This window comes from Talpa europaea (assembly GCF_964194135.1).
Source record: "Talpa europaea genome assembly, chromosome: 2".
NCBI classification, from domain to species: domain Eukaryota; kingdom Metazoa; phylum Chordata; class Mammalia; order Eulipotyphla; family Talpidae; genus Talpa; species Talpa europaea.
In genome coordinates, this window is record NC_140068.1 from 66,769,008 (window position 1) to 66,781,049 (window position 12,042).

Sequence of the window (12,042 nt, forward strand, 5' to 3'; positions counted from 1 at the left end):
TTTAAAAGGTTAAAATGTTGATTCTGCCTTCCGTATTTCCTATGTCCACTTCTTGTTTCGCCTTCATTTTACACTCAAGAGATCAAATAGTTTCAGATACTTGTCTCTATTTTTTCCTTTTGGTTTTTCTTCAGCTCACCTTTAACCTGTAATCTGTATTTTGTTCCTAACAACGCTTAAACTATTCCTATATAGTACTGATGAAATCTACATTGACATATATAGTGAAAAATATTTTTTAAGTTATAAATTTAAATGAAAACAATGGACATTTTCTTATTCTCTTACTTGATCTGACATTATGAATATTCCCTTTTCCCTAGGCTTCTCCTGGCCATCTGGGTGTCTGCAAATCCACTATTGTCTGGATTGCTCTCTGTCTGTCTGACTACCCCTGCTCAAGCTCTCTTAATTTCCTTTAATTTATTTCTCTAGTGTCTTTTTACTGTCCTTACTTCTTTTTCTCTCTTATTTCCACATACCTCCTACTTATCTCATCCTTTGTTAGGCTTTAGATTGTACAGAAATTGCAGACTTCCAGTCATTATATCCTGAACTCCAGGCCTACTTTCTATTAAACATTTCACTTGCAAGTTCTTAGAACGTCAAAGTCAATGTGCCTTTTTGGAACTTCATGACTTTTCCTCTAAAGCTCTTTCTACTTTTATATTTTCCTATATGTGATGAGCGCCAAAATCAAACTAATATTACTTCCAGAAGCTAGAAAGTCAGTCCAAATTTCTCCTTTTTCATCCTCCCCCTATGTTTTCCATCTCCTAAAAATCACCATATGCACCATGTCTTCCAATTAAAATATTCTTCCCCTCCTTATTCTTCTTTTTCAATCTTAGTTTAGATACTATTACATTTCTTACTTCTTGTTTTATTAGTTTCCTAACTGATCTCCTGTTTCTTAGCCATATTCCTCCATTCGCATATAACTGTTGAATTCACTCATATTCTGAGTCCAAAATTCAGATTCATCCCTAGTCCATGGGGTTCATTGTTTGACTTACCCTTCCTTTCTAGCTTCATCCTCCTCAGGCCTCCCATTTATTGTCCCCACAGATGCCCTTCATTTTAGTTGAGCTACCTGCTATGCTTTGAAAAGTAATTCCTATTTCCCAACTTTGTGCTTTTACATACTGTTTCCATTAAATTCCTATTTTATGCTTTGTAGAACACATACAGTGTCTGCTGTGCATTCTTTTTCATTATGTTTTATAACCCTTAAAAAAAGTTAAGAACAATTCTTAGGTCAGGAGCCTTACTAAAACAGCCTTAGTCTAGATTTGGCCCACAGATGATAGTTTGCTAACCCTGGTCTAGAGGACCCTTTCTTTATCTTCTTCACTTACCAAGTCCCTACTTAATTTAGATCATGAGCCAATTCTTGGAAGTGTCCCTGACTCCCTTTACCTGGTAAAGCTATGCCTTGGGGTAAAAACTGGGCTTTTTTCTTCATAGGCTTTGTAGAGTTTCCAGCATATAATAAATATTTAATGATAAATGAGTGAACAAAAAGAGGTGCCCTGTTTGGTGCTACTGACCAATGTAAATTCCAGACATGAACTGAGTTCATTCTATGGGATAGTTACTATCTTAGCACTTTATATACATCATTTTATTAATCGTCACAGCAGTCCCATGAAAAAGGTATTTTAATTTTCTCCATTTTATAAATGAGAAAGCTGAGCCCAAAGAAGTTAGAAAAGTTTGCTAAGTATATTTGAAATTAAGCAAGAACTTTTGAAAAGGTCTTTGTGATATTCTTCAACAAATATGTTTTGGGTGCTGAGACCACAGTGGTGAATAAAATACACAAAAATCCTCCTTTCAAGGTATTTACATTTTATAGAGGAGAGACTGCCATTTTAAAAAAGAAGACATGAAGTGTATAGTGTCTCAGTGAAAAGTGCTATGGAGAAAAATGAAGCAGGAAACGGAAGTAGGAAGTTCTACCAGGAAATGCACAAAAGAGGGTGGACTAAGAATGGGCTCCCTAACAAAGGTTATCTTTGTACAAAATCTGAAGGAAATGAGGGAGCAATCATTTAGATAATCGGATAGATGAGAGAAGGAATTTTAAGAGATGAAATCAGAAAGGTAAGGGTAAAGGAGGGTATAATAAAAAGCCTTTGTGACGACTTGACTTCATTCAGTCAAATGGGAAACTATTGAAGGGCTTGGGGCAGAAGAGTGACATTGTAAACAACTAAACAAGGTTTTTTGCTCACACCCAGAAAGCCAAACTCTGAATCGTGAGAAACATCTGTACAAGATGGCCACCAAGGGAATTTGTGGACTAGTTAGCACCCTAATGAAGTTAGCTTCCAGAATGGTAGGGGAGAGGAATGTGAGGGAAATGTGGGGCTTCACATTTCCAGGTCTAAGGAGGTGCTGGGCATTCTAGCCCACATGAGTCAAGTTGCCTGACTCTCCCTGCAGAATGTTATTTCAGCAGTCAGCAGATGTTTGTTTTGGATGCCACTATCAACTTCAAAGGGGCACAGAGAATGTTATTAAGGATGTAACAATCAATTTTACAAAGTTCAGGAATGCATTTGGAGCCAGTTAACAGTTAACCGTGAGGCAAGGGTAGGGGGAAGAGAGAACAAAGGTGGTTAGAGTTCAATTCCATTTATTCCTAATTTTTAGCCTAGGGGAGTTAAAACATAATATGATTTACCCCTTATTTAGGATTATTCTGGCTTCCTGACAGAGAAAAAATTGAGAATGAGCAAGAGTGGAAGCTGGGAGTGAGTTTAGGTGTCTACTGCAATATTCCAAATAAGAGATGATAGCAGTTTCAGCCAAGATGATAGCAATGGAGGTGAGAAACAATTAGATTCTGGGTATATTTTGAAGATAGAGTTGACAAGGTTTACTGAAGAAATGAATATGGGAAAGTAAAAGAAAGGACTCAAAGGTAACTCTGGATTTTAAGTTTCTGGAAGAATTTGGTGTAGCTGACTTACATGAGGGAGATGTCAGTTGGGACAGGTTTATAAGGGAGGATTGGGAGGATAGTAGAGATAAGGACTAAGAGCCTCATGGCTCTTAACTAATTGAATGACAATGTCAATGCTACTGAATGATTTGATGTCAGTGAGAGGGAGTTCCTGAGAGTATTTCAAGAGCTCTGTGCACTGACCTGACCTGTTATTAATAATTGGGGTCATTTTGCCATTGACATAACACTAGGCATAACCTGATATATTGGGTCACAAAAGAATTCAAAGAGATCTTGACAATTCCAAAAGTGATAGACCTGACCAAGCAAGATGAAATTAATCTAAGAAACAAAATTTTGCAAATTTGTGATGTTCAAGTAATATCTATTTGAGGAGTAGCATTATTATTAAAAGCACATTGTGGTCAAACAGATTTGGTTCAAAATCCAAAAGTACCCCTTTTTAATCTCATTCCCTTGATTAAGTAAAATAATTTCCTTTATTTATAAAAGTGATGGTTTGCTCAAAGGGTTGTTGTGCAAATGAAATTAAATAATAAAATACTTCACACACGGCCTAGATGTAATAGGTAGTCACAGGGTTTCCTTCTACTATTCTTCAGATCAGAAAACCTTCTTTCCTCTGGCGGAAGTACAGAGGAAATAAGATTAATACAGAGGTAAATAAGATTAATTTTATTGTCAAAAATTTTCTATACTTTATTTTTTAAAATTAGGTATCAGTGAAAACTGGAGTTTGTGGTCAGCTTTTAAGAGCAGCTTGAAGTAAAATCAGGGTTAGTGGTTTTCTAGTACCTGACCATTACTTTCCCAGAAATTTTTTTTCTTTTTAGCATTTCCAATTGCACCCGAAATTATTATCCATATTCTCTTTGCCTTTCCCACCTGAACTTTCACTTCTTTCAGCCTTAAGATTAATAATATGTTGTATATTTCCTATCACATTTTAAGTCATGCTCTTATAATACATGTTTACAACTTTTTTCTCTTTCTGTGTGATATCTTCCAGCACTCTCCTAGTCTTTTTATATTATTTCCTTCCCACTATATTTGTTATTGAGATAATTTACATTCAACAAAACTCACCAATTTTTATTATACAATATTGACAAATATATATACCACAAGCATCTTGAGCATCGGGCCATACACTTTTAAAGTCTAATAATTGAAAATAATTGAATTTCTGAACATTGTTATAACAAATGAAAAAATATGCAAGCTAAAAAAATATAGTTTTATTCCATGCTACTGAATGGATTGATGTCAGCAGGAGGGAGCTCTTAAGAGTTTTTAGAGAGTTCTGTACATTGACATGTTTTTTATTAATGACTGAGGTTTTACTCAGTATGAGAAGAGAAATGAGTAATACATTTAAGAATAGTTATTAAGAAAGGCAAGAGAATTCTGGAAAATCTACTAAATCACTTAATTGTCTTCCTTTTGTTCTCTAAATAAGATAAAATGCTTTCAGAAAATGAATAACTAGCTAAAAATAAATTTGATTTCAGTATACACAAAGCTCTGCCTGTAACTGTTGATAATAATTAGGGCCCTAATTCATCTTCATACTCTTGGCCTGGGCTGTTTCCTGTTAATGCTAGTATATATTTAGACCCAGAGATGGCTGAAGAATGGCAGGATGGGCAGAGAGAAAGGTGAGGAGGTAGTGAGACCAGTTGGCACAAGAGTGCCACAGCCCTCTTATTCTGCTCCTTAAATAGCTTAATTACATGGAAAAAGTGCCTAACAATTGTTGAGCCAATTGACTGTTTAAAGCACAAAATTAAATTGTAACTATTAAAAATTTGTTTGAAAAAGAAACATAATGTTATAGCCACTACATTTTGTGAAGTTATATAATACTTCTGAAATTTATGTTTAATATAAAGATTAAAATTTCTAGGTATAGAGAAAGAAAAAAGACATCTGAAAGTAGAATGCTAAATTGACAATAAGTAATTGTTTGTCTCACGAAGCCCCAGATGTGTGCTTATCCAACACTCAAGTTCAGGTCTAAATGTGGAAAAAAAAAAAAACAAACTTTTTTCTTGTTTCTCTGTAGCAGAGCTTAGAACTTTTTTAAAAAGGAAGAAAATAAACCAAAAAAGTAAACAAGACAAATGAAAGAGACATTAAAAAATCTTATAGGATTTTAGCTCTGTGTTTTTATGTGTGTGCTGACAAAATAGCCTAAAGATAGCCCAAACTTTCCTTCCTTTTGGGATGTCTGTCACTTTTTGTCCCATGAAACCCCAGGTGTGTGCTGCTCTTTCTTTCACATCTTCCTAGTGAGCAGTCACAAGCCTCTGCCAGTTACTTTTTGCAAAATCTTCACCATTCATTTCATTCTTCCCATCCCCAAAGTCTTGCCTGTAGAAATTTAAATGCAGATATTTTTGCACATGGCTACTGGCTGTCTCAACTGAGCCTTGAAACTTCATTGTAGTCCTGGATCTAGCTGTAGATACACCAACTGGATTTGGGGAGTACACAGAGAATGGGCCACTTTAAAAAAAAAAAAGATTTATTTATTTATTATACAAGCACTGGGTACAGTCAGAAGCACGGGAGGGTGAGAGCCAGAGCAGGGGGAGCAGAACAGGCAGACCAAGGAAATACACTGCTGAGGGGAGCAGTGGGTGGCAGGAGAGGTCTGCGCGCCATGTGGGACCCTCACAGGGGACTGGGGATCAAACCCACGCTGCAGAGGCTGCAGGCAGCTTCGCAGCCCAGCGCTCAACCGCTGTGCCACTGGGGAGGCCCAAGAGAGAATGGGCCACTTTAAGAGATAGGAAGGGTTCAGAATGTGATAGAAAAGGGAAGAAAGGGAACAAATGGGACTAGAAAAAGAGAAATAATCACTGCAAGGAGGACCTGAAAAATGTGTTTCCTGGAAACCCAATTCCTGTCATTCGTGGTCTAGCTCATAGGGTTTCCTTTCCTCTGGCGGAAGTACTAATGCCCAGGTCTTACCATCAAAGACAAGATAATGACATATAAATATTTATATATTAAACACAAATGCATCCTACAAACTTCAAATGGAGAGAACAGCATACTCTCTAGTTCTTATATTTATTTTGCTTTGCGTTGGATGTTTGTGTCAGTCACTTTATTTCTATGAGCTCAATCTTCAGGACAATGCCATGTGAAGATATAGGTATCCCTCACTTCTTCCTTTGAAGTTAAGAAAACAGGGTGAGAGAGTTTAAGTGACTGGGCCAGAAGTTATACATTTAGAAAATGGCAGAGTCAGAATTCGGATTTGGTTATCTCTGACCCAATATTTATGCTTTAGCTAAATCAACCCACCTCCTCCAATAGCATTAGCAACATAAGATATTTAAGCAAATAAGATTAGATGTTTTAATATTTTAAGCTTAAAGTTGAAAGCAGTGATATTTTCAGTGAATTCATCTCTGACAGTCTAATGAAGGTCAAAGAATTTGAAAATATCCCATAAATTATCTCCTGCTCTATGATTTTGTGACCTTTTTTCAGTTGTTTTGGTTCAAGTGAAAAAAGGAAGACAGTCATTAAATGCCCTTTTAGGCATGTAAGAACCATACTTAGCGACCTCCTTAAGTCTGTAGAATTTGAGAACATTTTTCTCCCATTTTAGGAATTAAGACATAATGGGTTTTGGAAGTTATACATTTAATTAACAGATGCTTAGACATAAGCATATGTTTCATTAAAAATTTATATTAAATCATCTTAATGACATCATCAGAGTCATTTCTATAATAATTATCTGACATGGAATTTGACTATAAATAGCCTTTATGTGTATGTCTAATCATTTTTTGCACAATGCAGTGTGAGACTTCTATTTACTTTGCTAACAGCTAATCTAGTCATAAGTATGAATAAATCATTCAAAATAATTAAGGCATAGAACATATTGGAGGAAAAAATGTACTTAAATACACATTAGTGGCTGTTTACAATTTACTTGTTTTATAAGCATAAATTACTAAATGTATTTCTATACTAGATATGGTTAGTATAATTATTACTCTGTTTTTATGGGTATTTGAAAAATATCAAAAATTGGCATCAGCAACTAATTAATAAAAGAATGATAGTTACTGTCATATTTATAGTTTTTAAAGCTATACTTAAATCCCTTAGAGAAAATGCATTTCATACATCTGAAACTTAGTAATTCCCATGGCTATCACATTTTTTTAATTAGTAATAATTCAAAATTCCTCTCTACCTAGTTCTCTATTTAAAAATCGTTTAAATCAGAAAACTTACACAAAAAGCCTGTGCTGGCTCTGGTATTAACTAAAATCAGTTTATATAGATCAGTTTTCTACCAGGAAGCTTGTCTTGCCTTTTCCCTATCGGGTGGTAGTGTATCAAAATATAAAAACCCAAAGTTTCCCTGTTAGACCTTCTCTTAAAGTAAATTTCTTGCATGAAGTCATATGATGCAGGATGAAGAGCAAGGATTCTGGATCCTACTGTCTGCGACTTACTGACTGTGTGACCTGCAACTGGTGCCCTGTCTTATTTTCCTCAACTATTACCTCGAAAGTCCTCTTCACCCCCCCTTTCTGGTCACTACCGCTCTCTAAGCCAAATCAACATCCTGACTTCTGATTAGTTTTGCTAATGGCATTTGTTAAACCTATATATCAGAGCAATTGATAAGGGATTTGTTATAGTAGCATTTCATTTTTATTTACTATCAAAGCCTGCTTAATCTTTTGATATTTATGATAATGCATACATAAAAATATATAACAAAAAATATATACAATAAAGTACAGTATTTTGGTATCTCTTTTCTCCTAGATTGAAAAAGCTCCTTGAGCAAGAAAAGGCTTACCAAGCCCGCAAAGAAAAAGAAAATGCTAAGCGGCTCAATAAACTGAGAGATGAGCTTGTGAAACTCAAGTCCTTTGCACTCATGCTGGTGGATGAAAGGCAAATGCATATTGAGCAACTTGGCCTGCAAAGTCAGAAAGTACAGGATCTTACTCAGAAACTAAGGGAGGAAGAAGAAAAACTGAAAGCCATTACCTCCAAATCTAAAGAAGACAGGCAGAAGCTGCTCAAGTTAGAAGTGGATTTTGAACACAAGGCTTCAAGGTTTTCTCAAGAGCATGAAGAGATGAATGCTAAGCTGGCTAATCAAGAGTCTCATAACAGGCAGCTGAGACTCAAGCTGGTTGGCTTAACTCAGAGAATTGAGGAGCTAGAAGAGACCAACAGGAATCTTCAAAAAGCAGAGGAGGAACTTCAGGAATTAAGAGATAAAATTGCCAAAGGAGAATGTGGCAATTCCAGCCTCATGGCCGAAGTGGAAAACCTCCGGAAGCGTGTGCTTGAAATGGAGGGTAAAGATGAGGAGATCACCAAGACTGAATCCCAGTGCAGAGAACTGAGGAAGAAGCTGCAGGAAGAAGAACACCATAGTCGGGAGCTCAAACTTGAAGTTGAGAAGTTACAAAAGAGAATGTCTGAACTAGAGAAATTAGAAGAAGCATTCAGCAAGAGTAAATCTGAATGTACCCAGCTACATTTAAATCTGGAGAAGGAAAAAAACTTAACGAAAGACCTGCTGAATGAGTTGGAAGTAGTCAAGAGTCGAGTTAAAGAGCTGGAATGTTCTGAAAGCAGACTGGAAAAGGCTGAGTTAAGCCTAAAAGATGATCTTACAAAGTTAAAGTCATTTACTGTAATGCTGGTTGATGAAAGAAAAAATATGATGGAAAAAATAAAGCAAGAAGAGAGAAAAGTGGATGGACTCAATAAAAATTTTAAGGTGGAACAAGGAAAGGTTATGGATGTAACTGAAAAACTAATTGAAGAAAGTAAGAAGCTTTTAAAACTGAAATCTGAAATGGAGGAGAGGGTATACACTTTGACAAAAGAGAGAGATGAGTTAATAGGCAAATTGAAAAGTGAAGAAGAAAAGTCCTCTGAATTAAGCTGCAGTGTTAGCCTATTAAAAAAGAGACTTGATGGGATAGAGGAAGTAGAAAGAGAAATAACAAGAGGAAGATCTCGAAAAGGATCTGAGCTCACCTGCCCAGAAGATAACAAGATTAAGGAACTAACACTTGAAATTGAGAGACTAAAGAAACGTCTCCAACAATTGGAGGTGGTTGAAGGGGATTTGATGAAGACAGAGGATGAGTATGACCAGCTGGAGCAGAAATTTAGAACTGAGCAGGATAAGGCTAACTTCCTATCTCAACAACTGGAGGAGATAAAGCACCAGATCGCCAAGAATAAGGCGATTGAGAAAGGTGAGGCTGTGAGCCAGGAAGCTGAGCTAAGACACAGATTTCGGCTAGAAGAAGCTAAGAGTCGAGACTTAAAGGCTGAAGTACAAGCTCTTAAAGAGAAGATTCATGAACTAATGAACAAAGAAGATCAGCTGTCTCAGCTCCAAGTGGATTATTCTGTTCTTCAGCAAAGATTTATGGAAGAAGAAAATAAGAACAAAAACATGGGGCAGGAGGTCCTCAATCTGACCAAAGAGTTGGAACTTTCTAAGCGTTATAGCAGAGCTCTTAGACCCAGTGTGAATGGAAGAAGAATGGTGGATATTCCTGTGACATCGACTGGAGTACAGACTGATGTAGTCAGCCATGAGGCAGCAGAGGAAGAAACACCAGCAGTATTTATACGGAAATCCTTTCAAGAAGAAAATCATATCATGAGTAATCTTCGACAGGTGGGACTGAAGAAACCTATGGAACGATCCTCTGTTCTAGACAGATATCCCCCAGCAGCAAATGAGCTCACCATGAGAAAGTCTTGGATTCCATGGATGAGAAAAAGGGAAAATGGGCCCCCAATCACTCAAGATAAAGGACCTCGAACAAATTCTAGCCCAGGGCACCCAGGAGAGCTGGTCCTTTCTCCAAAGCAGGGCCAGCCCCTGCATATTCGAGTGACACCAGACCATGAAAACAGTACTGCCACGTTGGAGATAACAAGCCCGACATCTGAAGAATTCTTTTCCAGTACCACTGTCATTCCTACCCTAGGGAATCAGAAACCAAGGATAACTATTATTCCATCACCAAATGTTATGTCTCAAAAACAAAAAAGTGGAGATAGTACTCTTGGCACAGAACGAGCCATGTCCCCAGTCACGATCACTACTTTTTCCAGAGAGAAGACCCCAGAAAGTGGAAGAGGTATGTTTGCCGACAGGCCCACATCCCCCATTCAGATAATGACCGTGTCTACATCAGCAGCGCCAGCTGAGATTGCAGTCTCTCCCGAATCCCAGGAAATGCCCATGGGAAGGACTGTCTTCAAAGTCACCCCAGAAAAACAGACTGTTCCAACTCCAGTACGGAAATACAACTCCAATGCCAATATCATTACCACGGAAGACAATAAAATTCATATTCACCTAGGTTCTCAATTTAAACGATCCCCTGGGACTTCAGCTGAAGGAAGTAATCCTGTTATTACTGTCCGACCTGTCAACATGACAGCTGAAAAGGAGGTTTCCACTGGCACTGTCCTTCGCTCTCCCAGGAACCATCTCTCCTCTCGACCTGGTGCGAGCAAAGTGACGAGTACTATCACCATAACACCAGTTACAACCTCATCTTCCAGAGGAACCCAGTCATTGGTGAGTGGCAGAGGTTTCAAAGTGCAGACTGAGTGAAGGAGGGAAAAGTGGGCAGTTAGAATCCACTTAAGCCGCAAATAAGACAAAAGCTCATGAACCCACAACAGATGTTTCTTAGAGGACTGTCTATACCAACAAATGAAAATAAAAAGTAGCATAACATTTTGCTAAATAAAGGTAAATTTGAGGGAAAAATTTTTTTCATGTAAATTCTGGTGACCCCTCCCATTACTTGCAAAGATGGCCTCTTTGTAATGTCAACATATAGTAATAAATAATAAAATTTAAATTTTGATTCTTAGTTTAAAATAATTTTTAAAGTAGGCATTGCAGGAGATAGTCAATGTATAGATTCATGCATTTTATGTCTTTGACCTAAAATATTCAATCTGTAATTATGTATGATCATAGTCACACTTATTCTAAATATAAAATTCAAAGATTTTATTATCAGAAATATTTTTAAAAGTAAAGAAGAAATGAGTTTACATGTATAAATGCTGCATTTTATTAATAGTATCTTGCAGACAGCAGGTACTTGTTAAATATTTACTTAATAGCCAGTCAGAGGCTAAATGAATGATCATAAAAAATCCATGCCCAAAGCATAGACCCAGGAATTTGAAAGTAAATTCTATTTTTCAAAATACTTCCAGGGAGTATCTTCATTTATTGGGATAAAATTAGTAAATGAAATTATTAAAAAGCATGTACTATTTAAATAATAGATATTAATTTAAATTAATATACTAAAATTTATGATTTCTAAACTCTGAACAACTCTATAGCATATATATTGGAAACACTTAAGCTAGACTAGAAGCTTATTGTTTACGTATAGAAACTGTGGCTTATTTTCCCATATCTTCAATATAATTTACTTTGATTTCTCTGTGCACGATCATAGACTCATGGCAGACTTGAAAGTGTGAATTGCTAATTGCTTTGCCAGTAAAGCTTTTAATTGTTGGCTTTGCAGGAGCCAAATAGCATTCAGGATTGCTCACCCTTTTCAGTTGCTTCAATATTGCTTTTTAGGCCACACAGAGCATAGCTTGGTGGTACAAGGCCTTGTTTCTTTCTGCTGAATTTTATAAAAAAAAAAAACAAAAAAAACAAGGAGGTGAAAATTGGTGGAACTTAGAGCAAATTTTCTACGGAACGTTTTACTCCCTGTTAAGGGTCAGATCAAGATAGCTTTAACTTTCTATGGCAACAATGTTGTTGTCCATACAGAAATAGGATTTCAAAATAACTGTCTAAGATGTCTAAGGCCATTTACAGTTATGTAACTTCAGTTACATAAGATCCCATAAAATTAAGGACAACCGGAAGCTTGGGATACCCATCTTAGAAACTAAATAGTGAGGCTAGTTCATCTGTGCATTTATTCATTCAATATTTATTGTCAGCTACATTTTAGGCACCAGGTTCGGTGCTGCCTTGTGTGAAG

General features: G+C 36.6%; 1 protein-coding gene across 2 annotated transcripts in view; it reads left to right on the forward strand.

Annotated features, from left to right (window-relative positions):
• FILIP1 (filamin A interacting protein 1) overlaps window positions 1-12,042 on the forward strand; it is a gene marked incomplete at both ends in the record, with an annotated part of 210,061 nt that overhangs the window by 184,417 nt on the left and 13,602 nt on the right. For both annotated transcript variants that reach the window (XM_084227829.1, XM_084227830.1), the window contains one exon: window positions 7,784-10,589. In XM_084227829.1, the coding sequence (XP_084083955.1) occupies window positions 7,784-10,589 (2,806 nt within the window). The remainder of the gene's footprint in view (window positions 1-7,783; window positions 10,590-12,042) is intronic.